Source organism: Myotis myotis, unplaced genomic scaffold, assembly GCF_014108235.1.
Source record: "Myotis myotis isolate mMyoMyo1 unplaced genomic scaffold, mMyoMyo1.p scaffold_m19_p_5, whole genome shotgun sequence".
NCBI classification, from domain to species: domain Eukaryota; kingdom Metazoa; phylum Chordata; class Mammalia; order Chiroptera; family Vespertilionidae; genus Myotis; species Myotis myotis.
The window spans coordinates 41,778,560-41,794,536 of NW_023416357.1; the positions used below are offsets into that span (position 1 = coordinate 41,778,560).

The 15,977-nt window shown below is 38.8% G+C and overlaps 1 protein-coding gene across 2 annotated transcripts in view; it reads right to left on the bottom strand.

Annotated features, from left to right (window-relative positions):
• The window catches only part of WDR41 (WD repeat domain 41), a 52,748-nt gene that overhangs the window by 19,541 nt on the left and 17,230 nt on the right, over positions 1-15,977 (bottom strand). For both annotated transcript variants that reach the window (XM_036308863.1, XM_036308861.1), the window contains 3 exons: positions 13,066-13,128; positions 8,277-8,388; positions 1,912-1,974 (listed from right to left, as the gene is read on the bottom strand). In XM_036308863.1, the coding sequence (XP_036164756.1) occupies positions 1,912-1,974; positions 8,277-8,388; positions 13,066-13,128 (238 nt within the window). The remainder of the gene's footprint in view (positions 1-1,911; positions 1,975-8,276; positions 8,389-13,065; positions 13,129-15,977) is intronic.

The following is a 15,977-nucleotide window of genomic DNA, read 5'->3' on the forward strand; positions in this document are numbered from 1 at the left end:
GGCAAGGAGAGAACCAAAAGTAAACAGAAGTCTTTTTTTAAAGTAGTAAATGAAATGATAGATGTGAGATTATGACAACACAGTGGAAACACTTCTGGGAGGGGAGGTGGTATTAAGTAAGCAAGCCTTCTTCCTCAAAAGATACTGGAGCTGAGCTCTTAAAGAGTAAGTAGGAATTAGCCGGATCAAAGAGGACAATGAGCAGGAGGATAAACCTGATACAGAGTGACAGCAGAAATAAAGGCATAAAGGTGAGAAACACCTTAGGTGGGGGAATCCCAGGCAATTCAGTGTTGACAAGCCAGCGATATAGGAGGAGAAAGGTGCTGGAGGGCCTGATTTGATACGTTGAAAACTTTGCACTTTATCCTGCAGGGTAGTGATGAACTTACACTGGTCCTCTAGGGCAGCAGTCGCCAACTGGTGGTCTGTGAGGTCCGAAAGGTTGGCAACTGCTGCTCTGGGGCAAAAATTTTATTCATCTGGGGCAAAAATAAGAAAAAATAAGGGCCACATGAAAGTAAATATATTCAATTTAAAGTCCTATTACTTCTTTCTGAGATCATGTTCTTCATACTTTGTTGTTAAAAAGTAATTTCTACAAAATGAAAGTGGTAAATGATAGCTTTTTTTGTTGTTTATTAGTTTTACTAAGCAAAATAAAAATCTGCAACTCTATGTTGAGCTCTAAAAATCTAAACTTTTGTACTAGTCAGAAATTTGAGCCTAGAAATGACTGCTGTAGGCAATAGGAAGCCACCAAAGCCTTTAAGCAGGAGAATGGTCTGCATTTTAGATAGATCCTTCTAGCATCTACTGAAGAATATATATATGAGAAGCGCTAAACCAGAGGATCAGAAGGCATTGACAAGCACTAAAGTAGAGGAAGAAAGGTAAGTAGGAGACTTAATGCAACATTCGTAGTTAAGAAAGGTAATGAGAGCCTGAGGAGAACACCACAAGTGAGAAGGGAACCTGTTAGAAATACAGAGCTCAGGCCCCAGTCTAGACTTATTGAATTACTCTGGGAGGTAAAGCCCAGTAATTTGTGTTTGTAATAAGCCCTTCAGGTCATTCTAATGCACACTCAAGTTTGAGAACTACTGAGTTCACGTCTCATTGGGTTTTGCAAACATGCCAACTGGTAGTCACAGCAAATTTCAGGGCTGGTCTCTGGAAGAAGTAGCACAAGCAATACCGAATGGCAAGAAAGAAGCAGCTTTTAAGAAGCATGTTTACTCTATCAATTCTGGCACCCAAATTCCATTCGCAAAGCAGTGAGCACAAAAGGCTTTCTTCACTGTAGGCTCCCTGATAGTAAATGAGTTAACTAATAGTCAAAAGCTAAGAAAGTGGCCTTCAGATGTTCATAATTAATACATTTACAAAAGGCCTCTGCTACCTACCCCTTCCTCTGCTATTCTACTACTCTAAGGGAAATGGCATAAACTGCCCCAAAGATAATGGGCCCCATTCTGGCTTCCTGAGGCAAAAACTCCACAGTTCCTACCTTAGTAAATTCCCCAAATCCTCCTTTGACCCTCCCAAGTTTTTAGTTGCCAAAATGTTGACAGTTGTTTTATGTGGTCGTTTTTTTTTATTTTTTATTTTTTTGTCAAATAAGTGTATGTGTACAGATCAGCAACAGAGAGGACTATGGGTCTTCTCTGGCATAAGAGGAATGAGGTTAGCTGCCCCACCTGGCTATGTTAGGACAAGGGTAGGACAAAAATTGACTTAATATCATGAAAATGTCTAGGTCTCCATATCACTTCAACAATCCCAGGAGACCAAGACTGGGGCAGGGGCAGATGTTCCTTAAATGAAATATTAACTAGTCTTTCTAAAATGTGTATATAAGTTCTAGTTTAAAATTTTTTGAAAATAGAAGAAAAAAAGAGTCATACTCACTCAATTCTTTGCCAACTGCTGCCACAACACAGTTCTTAGGTATTTCAATCAAAGCACTGATCCCTTCAAAAATATAAAACAAAGGTAAAATTATTTTCTTTATGGTTACATAAAAAACAAAAGCATTCTCAGTTTTATGTCAGTCATTTACAATAAAGGGAGTGGTCACAAAAAAGCACACACAATTTTCTATATCACACTTGCTTGCTTATACACAGAAAATGATTTTGTGAAAAACGGGTGAGGCCTTTGGAAGACTATTGATCTAGTAAGGGTAGGATATACTCTTTGAACATTATGATAAACTTATTTACCAGGGATCCCTTAAGATAATCACCCTCACCATTTACAATACACCTAGCTCAAAGGAGATATAAAATTGGCATTTTCCTTACTTTAAATTTAAGAATCCTGAGTGGGGCCCTAACCAGTTTGGCTCAGGGGATAGAGCATCAGCCTGCGGACTGAAGGGTCCCAGGTTCGATTCCGGTCAGGGACATGTACCTTGGTTGCGGGCACATCCTCGATGGGGGGGGGGGGGGGGGGGGGTGCAGGAGGCAGCTGATTGATGTTTCTCGCTCATCGATGTTTCTAAGTCTCTATCCCTCTCCCTTCCTCTCTGTAAAAAAAATCAATAAAATATATTTAAAAAAAAAAAAAGAATCCTGAGTGGGTTCCCTGGCAGTAAATGAGTTAGCCAGTAGTCAACAGCTAAGAAAGGGGCTTTTATGCTTTTATTTATTTATTTATTTATTTATTTATTTATTTATTTATTTATTTATTTAATATATTTTATGGATTTTTTACAGAGAGGAAGGGAGAGAGATAGAGTTAGAAACATCGATGAGAGAGGAACATCGATCAGCTGCCTCCTGCACACCTCCTACTGGGGATGTGCCCACAACCAAGGTACATGCCCTTGACCGGAACCAAACCTGGGACCTTTCAGCCTGCAGGCCGACGCTCTATCCACTGGGCAAAACCAGCCAGGGCAGAAAGGGGCTTTTAAATAACATGTTTTTAATTAATTAATATTTACAAAATTAATTAGATTCAACAATTCAACATCTTTCACTTGTTTATATTTTTAAAAAATATATTTTTATTGATTTCAGAGAGGAAGAAAGAGGGAGAGAGATAGAAACATCAATGATGATAGAGAATCATTGATCAGCTGCATCTTGCATGCCCCGCACTGGGGATTGAGCCCGCAACCAGGCATGTGCCCTGACCGGCAATCGAACCGTGACTTCCTGGTTCATAGGTCGACACTCAACCACTGAGCCACACTGGCCAGGCTCACTTATTTATTTAAATATAGAGTTCTCAGTAACTTTTTATAGTGTAACTATAACTTCTATAACATATGCTAATTTCTATAACATATGTAATAATTATTACTTTTGTTAGTAAGACTTAAAGAATTGAAGTATTAAATTCAGAATCACCACATGTGCAGGTACAAAAACTATTAAAGTTAATTTTTCCAGTATGAAATATATATAACTTATATAAAAGTAATTTATAACATATATTCAAATTTGGAAAATATTATACTCCTTTACTTTACTCTCTCAGCCATCAAAAGACTCTTGTAGTTTGGGGAGTAAGTCTCTAAAATCTTTTCTCCACATAGGTTTAACAGTATTTTATGCACTTCCCAAGTATAAGGAAGAAGAAGTGATTCTAGAGGAGGGCAAAAGGAAGGAATTAGCAGTACAATATTAAAAAGTAAAAGGGACAGGAGAGCACAGGGAAGGTTAGGAAGAAAAGAATTCTAGATGTGGAAAACTTTGCTAAAAATTTTTTATAAATAATTTTATAAAATAATAGAAACAGAAGTATGACCAGCTGTCATGGCTCAGTGGTTGAGCGTTGACCTATGTACCAGGAGGTAATGGTTCAACTCCCTGTCAGGGCACATGCCCAGGTTGCAGGCTTGATCCCCAGAGGCAGCCGATCAATGATTCTCTCATCATTGATGTTTCTCTCTCTCTCCCCCCTCCCTTCCTCTCTGAAATCAATAAAAAAAATTTTTTTAATGCAAGGTGAAGCAACAAGTGCTAATGTAGAAGCTGCAGCAAGTTATCCAGAAGATCTAGCTAAAAAGGTGGTTACTAAACAACAGATTTGCAATGCAGATGAAACAGCCTCTTTCGGAAGATGCATCTAGTACTTTCATGGCTAGAGAGGAACTGGCTGAGTCTCTTGTTAGGTACTAATGCAGCTGATGAGTTAGTTGAAGTTGAAGCCATAGCTCATTTGCCATTCTGAAAATTCTAGGGCCCTTAAGAATTATACTAAATCTACTCTGCTAGTGCTCCATAAATGGAACAACAAAGTCTGGATGACAGCATATCTATTTACCACATGGTTTACTGAATATTCTAAGCCCACTGTTGAGACCTAGAAAAAATATAAATGCTCATTGACAATGCACCTGGCAACCAAGAACTCTGATGGAAGATGTACAAGATTAATCTTGTTTTCATGGCTGCTAACACAACATCCATTCTGTAGCCCATGGATCAAGGAGTAATTTGGACTTTCAAATCTTATAAGTTAAGAAATACATTTTGTTAAGACTAGAGCTGCCGTAGTTAGTAATTCCTCTTATGGATCTGAGCAAAATAACTGAAAATCTTCTGGAAAGGATGCACCATTCTAGGTGCCACTAACAATATTCATGATTCATGGGAAGAGGTCAAAATATCAACATTGCCCTAACCGGTTTGGCTCAGTGGATAGAGCGTCGGCCTGCAGACTGAAGGGTCCCAGGTTCGATTCCAGTCAAGGGCATGTACTTTGGTTGCGGGCACATCCCCAGTAGGGGGCGTGCTGGAGGCAGCTGATGGATGTTTCTCTCTCATCGATGTTTCTAACTCTCTATCCCTCTCCCTTCCTCTCTGTAAAAAATCAATAAAATATATTTAAAAAAAAAAAAATATCAACATTAACAGGAGTTTGGGAGAAGCTGATTCCAACCCTCATAGACGACTGAGTGGTTCAAGACTTCAGTGGAGGAAGTAACTACAGATGTGGCAGAAATTACAAGAGATCTAGAATTAGAAGTGGAGCCTGAAGATGTGAATGAATTGCTGAATCTCATGATAAGACTTAAACAGATGAGTTGTTTCTTATGGATCAGGAAAAAAAAAAAAAGTGGTTTCTTGAGATGGAATCTACTCCTGGTGAAAATGTTGTGAAGACTGTTGAATAACCACAAAAAATTTAAAATATTACATAAACTTAGATGATAAAGTGTTGGCAGAACTTGAGAGGATTGACTCCAATTCTGAAAGAGATTCTACTGTAAATAAAATGCTATCAAACAGCATCATGTGCTACAGAGAAATCATTCACAAAATGAGTCCATTGGTGAGGCAAATTTCACTGTCTTATTTTTAAAAATTGCCACAGCCACCCCAACCTAGATGATGCTTAGCATTTTTTACCAATAAAATATTTTTAATTAAGTTAAATACATTTTTTAGACAGACTGCTATAGTACACTTAATAGACTACAGCAGGGGTCCTCAAACTTTTTAAACAGGGGGCCAGTTCACTGGCCCTCAGACCGTTGGAGGGCCGGACTATAGCTTAAAAAAATACTATGAACAAATTCCTATGCACACTGCACATATCTTATTTTGAAGTAAAAAAACAAAACGGGAACAAATACAATATTTGTATTTGCATGTGGCCCGCGGGCCGTAGTTTGAGGACCCCTGGACTACAGTATAGTGTAACTGTAATATGTACTAGGAAACCAAAAAAATCATGACTCACTTTATTGAAATATTCGCTTTACGGGGGGTGGTTTGGAATCAAACCTGCACTATCTCCAAGGTATGTCTGTACTAATTATTCATGGAGTAAAATTCACATATGACCACAGGCTAATGAAAGAAATATGTACATGTAAATAGATATAATTCATGATAATAGTAAACATTAATATGCACTCTAGATTCAAACAAGATTACTAGTGGTCCAATGTTGACTTGAAAGGTTAAATTGTAAATCCTAATAAGGTATGGATTGAATTTTGCTAATATATCACATAATTTTCATGCTATTTTATAATATCTATGTAGAAATAAGCTATTTCCAATTATGAACTATCTATTCAATTCACGGAGCTACTACTACCTTTAAGATGTCAATAATTAATAATATTCCATGGGCTCATTTGATTACCTTTAGAACAAAAATAGTTAATAGTGTATCACATAACTTTATGGTTACTGTCATTTACTCATTTATACTTAAACTAGAGGCCCGGTGCACAAAAATTTGTGCACTCGGTGGGGAAGGGGGGTACCTCAGCCCGGTCTGTGCCCTCTCGCAGTCTGGGACCCCTCGGGAGATAACGACCTGCTGGCTTAGGCCTGCTCCTGGGTGGCAGAGGGCAGGCCCAATCCCTAGGTGCAGCCCCTGGTCGGGCTCAGAGCAGGGCCGATTGGGGAGTTGGGGTGCCGCCCCCTGTCATGCACAGAGCAGGGCGGATTGGGAGGTTGCGATGCCACCCTCAGTCACGCTCAGGGTAGGGCCAATTGGGGGGTTGGGGCACCGCCCCCTGTCACACTCAAGGCAGGGTCGATGGGGAGGTTGTGGCGCCACCCCGTCACGCACAGAGCAGGGCCAATCAGGGGGTTGGGGTGCTGCCCCCTGTCACGCACAGAGCAGGGCCGATCTGGGGGTTGGGGAGCTCCCCCCTGTCACGTACAGAGAAGGGCCAATCAGGGGGTTGGGGCGCCGCCACTCTCACACTCAGGGCAGGGCGGATGGGGAGGTTATGGCTCTACCCCATCACACACAGAGCAGGCCCATGGGGTGGGGGGGTTGGGGCGCCACACCCTGTCACACACAGAGCCGCAGGGTGATCAAGGGGTTGGGAGCTCCCCCCTATCAGGCACAGAGCAGGGCCGATCAGGGGGTTGGGGCGCCTTCCCGTCACGAACAGAGCAGGGCCGATAGGGAGGTTGTGGCCCCACCCCTGTCACACACAGAGCCGCAGGGCGATCAGGGGGTTTGGGCACTGCCCCGTCACGCTGATCCCGGTGCCGGGAGGCCTCTCGGCTCCACTGATCCTGGTGCTGGGAGGCATATTACCCTTTTACTATACAGGATAGAGGCCTGGTGCATGGGTGGGGGCTGGCTGGTTTGCCCTGAAGGGTGTCCCGGATCAGGGTGGGGGTCCCCACTGGGGTGCCTGGCCAGCCTGGGTGAGGGGATGATGGCTGTTTGCAGCTGGTCACACAGCCTTCAGGGTGGGGGTCCCCACTGGGGTGCCTGGCCAGTCTGGGTGAGGGGCTGAGGGCTGTTTTCAGGCTGGGACTGAAGCTCCCAACTGCTCCTTTTTTTCTTTTTTTTTTCTTTTTTATTCTGGGCCAGCTTTAGCTCTGAGGCTTGGCTCCAGCTCTGAGGCTTCAGCTGCTGAAAACAGGTATCTGGTTTGTTTCGGTTCTATAATTGAAACTCTGTATCAACACCAGCTCTGAGATCCCGGCTGGCTGAAAGCAGGTTTCTGGGGTTTTGTTTAGCTCCTATATTTGTTACAATGTTTTTTAAACTGCAGGCTCAGAGGCCGGCAACGCAGGCGGGGAACGTTGCAGTCCTCCGTCACTGAAGCAAGCAAGCCTCATGTTCAGTTTAAGCTGCCTGGTTTCTGGCTGCCATCTTGGCTGGCAGTTAATTTGCATATCTCGCTGATTAGCCAATGGGAAGGGTAGCGGTCGTACACCAATTACCATGTTTCTCTTTTATTAGATAGGATGTTTTTACTCTGAATAAATTTTAATTTTATTCTTTAAAATCCTTGGTATCTATAGAAGTCAAAATTGATTTTTTTTCTGTTAAGACAAAAAATTGTCTATTAACAGAATTCTGAGAAAATAGAATTTTGTTAGTAAGTTTGCTCATGAATAAACTTTTTAGTAAAACCAAATGTAAAATGAGGTCATCCTAAGAAATCTATTGAAAGACAAGTGATCAAAAATATTTTTAAAAAGTGCTATTGTAAAGCCATAAAAGTGCTTTCAGGTATCAACATGCTCATCAAACTCCATTTAGAGTTTGATGATCTTATATTAAAAGGTTTTTCTTGACCACTTTGAGAAATTCTGTTAGGAGGGATAAGGAATCCAAAAGGAGGGGAATCTTTTCCTTCCAATTTGATGAAAATATATTTTACACAACCCTTAACCAACCTGGAGACTATGGCTACATTTTACCAGTATATTCAGAACTGCAAAGAAAAGTACCCTCCCCCTCCCCTTTGTACAGGGAAAGTCTCTTTGAAGATTCTGTGTCTTTTAGAGTCTGTCACTCATGGTTCACAATTACCTTGATTTGTTTTTTACCTGTATCAGAAAGGTGACTAGTCTTACATAGGAGATCTAATTTTCGGTTCCACACACATAGGTCATTCCCACCAGAGAGCCAAACATCTAGTCTCTGAAGAACAGTTAAACACTGCAAAATTTATGAGAAATATACGTAAGTTTAGCAGTTCATGCATTCATTGGTGGTTTTACAATATGTTCTAAATTCTTTGATACCCTTTCCTTCAAGAGGTGAAGCCTAACTACCCTGCCCTTGAATGTGAGCTCTACTAAGTGAATAGCGTCTAATGAATAGAATGTGGCAGAAAGGATAGTGTGTGACTTATAAAGACACTAGAGGCCCGGTGCACAAAAATTTGTGCACTTGGGGGGGGGAGGGTCCCTCAGCCCAGCCTGTACCCTCCTGCAGTCTGGGACCCCTCGGGGGATGTCCACCTGCTGGCTTAGGCCCGCTCCCCAGGGGAGTGGGCCTAAGCTGGCAGTCAGACATCCCTCTGGCAGCCCGGGAGCCCTCGGGGGATGTCCACTTGCCAGCGGGGAGCAGGTCTAAGCTGCAGTCGGGCATCCTTAGCGCTGCTGAGGAGGCAGGAGAGGCTCCCGCCACCACCGCTGTGCTGGCAGCAGGCAGTCTGGCTTGTGGCTGAGCAGAGCTCCCCCTGTGGGAGCGCACTGACCACCAGGGGGCAGCTCCTGCATTGAGCATCTGCCCCCTGGTGGTGAGTGTGTGTCATAGTGACCAATCATTCCCAGTTGTTCTGCTGTTAGGGTCAATTTGCATATTACCCTTTTATTATATGGATAAGACAAATGGTGGTTTCCTCCTTGCTCCTCTCTTAAGTCACTCTCTCTAGGGCAAACACACATAAGCAGCCACATGGAGAAAGACCCCCTCCCCCCCCCCGACAAGAAAGTGAAGCCTCTGTACAACCACCAACACTTCCCAAGCATGTGAGTCCCCTAGGAACCTCCAAATCCAGTCAAGCCTTCAGATGACAACCTCATGAAACACTGAGCCAGAACTATCCAGCTAAGCTGCTCTCTATTCCTGACTACAAACTCTGTGAGATATTTGTTTTAAGCAACTAAGTCTATTCCATTGATCTGTATATCTATTCTTATGCCAGTACCACACTGTCTTGATTACTATAGTTTTCTAGTAAATTTTCAAATTGGGAAGCTTGCATCTTGCAACTTTGTTATTTCTTTGCAAGATTGTTCTAGCTATGCTAGGGTCCCCTGCACTTCTACATCAATTTCTGCAAAACAAGAACAAGAACGTAGGGAAAAAACAGCCTGTTGAGATTTTGGTAGAGATTGTATCCAATATGTAGACAGGGTAGTACTGCAATCTTAACCATATTAAATCTGATCCATGAATATGGGATGTCTTTTCATTTACTTAGATTTTCTTTAGTGTCTTTCAACAATGTTTTGTAGCTTTTGGTGTACAAGTCACCTATTACTTCTTTAAATTTATTTCTAAGCATATTATTCTTTTGGATGCTACTGTAAATGAATTGTTTTCTCAATTTTATTTTTGAATGTTCACTGCTAGTATATAGAAATACAATTAATTTTGTATACTGAATTGTATCCTAAAACTTTGCTAAATCCATTTTTAGCTCTAATAGTTTTGTTGTGGATATAGAATTTTCTATATAGCTATTTTTTCTACATAGTTTTATGTATTCCTTTCCAATGTGGATGCCTTTTCTCTTTTATTGTCTAATTGCCCTGGTTCAGAACCTCCAGTACAACATTAAATAGAAATGCCAAGAGTAGACATCCTTGTTTGTTCCTGATCTCAGGGGGAAAGTATTCAGTCAGTCATTCCCCATTAACACAGTGTTAGCTGTGGGGCTTTCATAGATGCCCTTCCTTAGGTTGAGGAAGTTCTCACCTATTCCTAGTTTATTGAGGTTTGGAGTCTGTCAAATGCTTTCTCTGCATCTATTGAGATGATCATTTTTTTTGTCTTTTATTCTTACTATGGTGTATTACATTGATTAAATGTTCAAATGTTAAACTAAACTCATATTCTATGATAAATACTTGGTCATGGTATATAACCCTTTTTATTCATTACTAGGTTTAGTTTTCATTTACTGCTTTTGTTACTTAACATCTTATTAGAATTTTCCAAACTCTTTGTGTATTCTTCTGAAATATCATTTTTAGCATATGTATCTACCATAATTTAACTACTTTCCTAAAAGACATTAGGATACTGCCAATCATCCATCTACAAAATATATTTGCAATATACATTTCTGTTCATAAATCTCTGCCCATGTTTATTATTTTCTTTAAAGAGTTTTCTAGAAGTTGAATCACTGAGTCAATTAATGTAATCTTTTTTTTAAGATTCATTCATAATGACAAACTACCTTCCAGAAGATCATATCAATTTATACTCTCAACAGCAATTCAAATGACAATTTCACCATCTCCTTGCTAATATCAACCTGTATAAAAACTTTACTAGTTCAAAAAATAAACAGTATTTCTTATATTTATTAGGGATCCTAATTTCTTTAATAAAGCATGCTCAAAAACAATTTTAACCACTGAACTAAAGTGAGTAAAATGCTATTTTTAATGATTTTTAATGTGAAACTCATAGCAGGAGTAAATACAACTGTCTAGCACAGGGGTGGGCAAACTTTTTGACTCGAGGGCCACAATGGGTTCTTAAACTGGACCGGAGGGCCGGAACAAAAGCATGGATGGAGTGTTTGTGTGAACTAATATAAATTCAAAGTAAACATCATTACATAAAAGGGTACGGTCTGTTTTTTTTTTAGTTTTATTCATTTCAAACGGGCCGCATCCGGCCCGCGGGCTGTAGTTTGCCCACGGCTGGTCTAGCTGATTCACATTACGGTAAAAGCCCTTATAAAGTACTTTGACCATACTGGAATTAGGCACTTTTCATTAAACAGTTCATAAAACAGCTCACCAAAGAAATTTCTCCAGTACACTAAATTTTTTCTTTCCCTGTTCCTTCAATTCAGGTGTTTCATCTGAAACCTAATGAGCTCAGACAGAAAACAAGAGTATTTTTTAAGGAATTTAAAAGAGGTGTCTTTCAGATCACATAAAGCATAGAGATATGATCAAATCAATACTTAAATGGCTTCTTCAAAGACAGTACATTGTTAAATTGGATACAAGCATACAGTAAATGGCACTTTCTTCCCCATAAACTTTACTAAATTGATAATTAGAAGAGCATAGTAGCATGAGATGGCTACCAGAGATGCTGCCTTTCAGGAATATAATGACAATTGGCACACAGCAATTCTTTTTCTTAAGTATTGGCTCCAATTTAGAGATCAGTTATCTTTAAAGCAAGAGGAAACATTATCTCATTTTACTAGCATCTTTCTCCAAACTTGCTCACATTATTGAAAGACACCTTTGTGAGAACATTTAAGGTTAATTTCTTCTGTAGGAATCAAAGTAACCAAGTGTTATCCAAGTTTGTTTCTCCAACATGTAGCAGAGTTCCTTTCATGTAATAAGCCCCAATTAATACTTGTAAAATGAATGAACCTAACAGTAGCAACCAATTAGCCCCATAACATTTTGTTTTGGAACTAAGTAACTGACATTTTTTTTAGGAATAATTTATCCTACTAATTATTTCTCTTTACTATTGACACTATTACAGATGTCCCCCTTTCCCTATCTTTTTGCTTCCCTCCACTCAGGTCCCCCCTCCACCCCAACCAGGTCATCACCACATTACTGTCTGTGTCCATGGGTTATACACACATAAGCATATATGTTCTTTGGTTAATCTCTTCCAGTCTTCCCACCCACCTCCCTTCTGAGATCTGTCAGTCTGTTGTCTGTTCTATATATCCATGCCTCTGGTCCTATCTTGTTTGTCAGTTTATTTTTTTCATTAGATTCTACATATAAGTGAGATCATGTGATACTTGTCTTTCTCTGGCTGGCTTATTCAATTAGCATAATAAGTTCCCAGGTCCATCATCCATTCTGTCACAAAGGTTAAGAGTTCCTTCTTTTTTACAGCTGCATAGTATTACATTGTGTAAATGGACATCTTTTTATCCACTCATCTACTAATGGTCACCTGAGATGTTTCCAGATCTTGGCTATTGTAAACATATCTTATCTTTATGACTTTATAGAAGGCAGAGTGTGACGGACAAATGATTCCATGTTTTTATTTCAAAGTAAAGAAACATACTTACTACTACTATAGGGTCATTCTGCAAGGATTGCCTTTTTTTGTAATTACTTTCTAGAAACATACTAGGTATTACCTTTTTCCTTATCTTGCTATAGAGATTTATTGCTTGCTGTAAGTTCAAATTCAAACATTCTAGCATTTGAAATATATACTTCCAAAAACCTAATCTTAGAAGAATAAAATAACTGTAACTATGTGTGGAAGAAATAATATTTTTAAATATTTTTAATAGATTTCAGAGAGTAAGGGAAAGAGATAGATAGAAACATCAATGATGAGGCAGAATCATTGATTGGCTGCCTCCTGCACATCCCCTACTGGGGGAGAAATCGAGCCCACAGCCCGGGCCTGTGCCCTTGGCCAGAATCTAACCTGGGAGTCTTTAGTCCACAGGCCGACTAAAAGTACTTTATAAGGGCTTTTATTGCAATGTGAATCATTACAGGCTCTATCCACAGAGCCAAACTGGCTAGGGCAGGAAGAAATAATTTTTTAAACCTACAAAAGTAATTTCATCAAACTAACTTGACAGTTTTTTCTCAGACAAAAAAAATTTTACCATAAAATATCAGCTTATGATCTTACCTTTACAGTAGACTGGAAGCATGACACTTTTTGAACTTGCCTGCCAGTATCACAATTCCATACCTAAATTTATGTTAAGAAACAATTTCTAAACATTTCAAATCTTATAACTTTTCCAATAATTAAGTCACAAATGTCACACATTTAGGTAGAAAATAAGGCATAAAATATTGAGTCATCAACTTAGCACAGTAGGCATACAACCTAAAATAATTTTCTGGTAAATTTTAATGTCAAACTATTTGAAAATGCCAACAGAAAGGATGGTCTGAAAACTGAATCTTTATAGACATTAAATATTGCAACTGTTTAAATTTTGTTTATTCTCCAAAACAGTCCACCATATTGACTGAAAGCTCTCTCAATGTGTATGACATAATTAACTACTGTTATCCTGGTTAAAAAAAGATAGTAACAGTGTGTTCCTATTACCTGTATACATATTTAAAGTAATTAGAGGACCTCTCATAAAATGTCCAAGGTTAGTTTAACTAAGGAGTATGATGATTTTCAAATTTTTCACACCATTTCCTATGGTAAGATACACATGTTACATCATATCTGAAAACACATTCACATAATATATATATATATATATATATATATATATATATATAGTATGTATAAATATATATATGTACATACAAACTTTTAAGACTATCACTTGACAAAATTGTTTTAAATCTACACTGAGCATTTAATTAATGAAGTTTTAGTTAATAGAGAAGGCCCAAGCTGAATTAACCCTTTGCGGTCGTATTAAATTTGGACATGGGTGTCGTACTGGTCGGAATTAATTTCCATTGAAAGAGCAGTGATACATAACATGCAAGATTATGAAGGATAAACAAGATTTATTAATTCTTTTTTGGAACTACGTCACTACTAGTAGAATCACTACAAACGTTATCACTTTCTACGTCAGAGTCAGCATTCAAGGTGCCAAAATAAAACTCTTCATCGTTACTTTCAGATTCGCAGTACACTTCTTTCGGTAACTTTCTTTTTGCCATTTTGGAGTATTATTTTGAAATATCTTAACAAGCGAGAATGCCTAATTACAGTTAAACGTAATTTGTAAAGCTTTATTTGAAATTCTGCGAAGTATCTCTGAAGCTTGTTGATTTCTTCACTCTCAAAAGGCGACTGACTCGCCACGGTGTTTTGCATGGTGAGTGTGGAACGACCGCGTTTGTTTATGTTGAGTTTCGATATCTCCGATTTGTCGGGGCAATGTTTTGGTTCATGACAAGGTCGCTTAGACACTTAAGAGCTTTCAGAGAAATTATGAACTGATACATGAATGAATAGAGTTAAGATTCGTACGGTTCCTTAATGTGGTGGCTGAGAGCAGACATACGACCGGAACGGTAAAAAAGCTTTGGTGGCTGAGAGTAGACAAACGACCGCAAAGGGTTAATTTAGAATTCAGCTGAGTAAAAGAACTGCCAGCAAAGCACCCCAGAATTATTTTCAACAAAGTCATTCTGCAAAGGAAATGAGTCTATACCATCATTTACAGGTACAGTTTATACTGATATTGTCCCATCTACTCATCTCTGTACTGTACTGTAACAGTAATTTTTAATAATTGCCTCTAAGTACTTTAGAAATCATCTAATAAAAAAGCATTTTAAATTCTACTTTTGCAGAGGTTATATTGATACTGAAAACAAATGAAAAAAGAGCTTTAGTCCATAAAATAATTTGCCTCAATAGAGCAGTAGCAATAATGCTAACCTGACCTAAAAATCATCGAATTTTATGCCCTTGTTTACATAATACTGTAATCCCCTCACAATTTATCACCATTTAAATCTTTTCTTAAAATGTTTTCACCTATTGGCAAACTGTCTAGAAATCACTTTAGCTGAGAAGCTTGTTTAAGTTTCATAAAGTATGTGTATGTTTTACAGAAGCCCGAGTAACACTGACTCCTTTGAGCTTACTGTGAAACTTACTTCACTATGCTTGAAGCTAAACAGAATTTTCAAAGAGCATAGACTTTTTAAAGGTAATCTATGATAACTTAAAAAAAAAAAGGTCATGAGAGATTACAGTTATCCATAGCATTTGGCTATGGCCTTCACAAATCCAAATTCCTCATAAAAAGATTAAAGGGCTAAATTTGTTTATGGAAAACATTTTTTAAATATATTTCTATTGATTTCAGAAAGGAAGGGAGAGGGAGGGAGAGAAACATCAATGAGATCAATGATGAGAGAGAATCATTGATCGGCTGACTCCTGCATGCCCCCTACTGGGAATTGAGCCTGCAACCTGGGCACGTGCCTTGACAGGGAATCGAACCTTGACCTCCTGGTTCATTGGTCAACGCTCAACTACTGAGCAACACTGGCCAGGCTAAGGAAAATATTTTAAAAGGCAGTATTTTTATATAGTGGTTCAGAACTCGGCCCTGCAGTCAGACTGCTTACCTTCTGCCCTATACTGGCTGCATAACCTTGGACAAGTTACTTAACCCCTCTTTGCCTCTAATATCTGTGAATGAGAACAAAAATTCTTATTGTAAGGATCAAATGGATTTATATAAAACAGAACAATGTGTGGCACATGTAAGCATTTATAAAATGCCATTACATTTTTAAACTTTACCTAAAAGTAAGGGGGAAAGAAAGGTAACATACTTTTTAAATTTTATTTTTAAATACTAAATAGTAATATTAAACACTGAGCCAATGGCAATTCACTTTTCTGTCAGACTGGGTTCTCAAAAGGTTCTTATGGGTTGGGGCCATTAACTATTTTTTGCTGTATAATGAGGAGAAAAAAAAACCAAAGTAAATTATTTTCCAGTCCAACTGATCTTTATTTCCCTAAATTGAAAAGCAAACTGAGATACTAAGCATTTTTAAGCTCATTTTCTCCATTTCATCTATTTTATATAATAG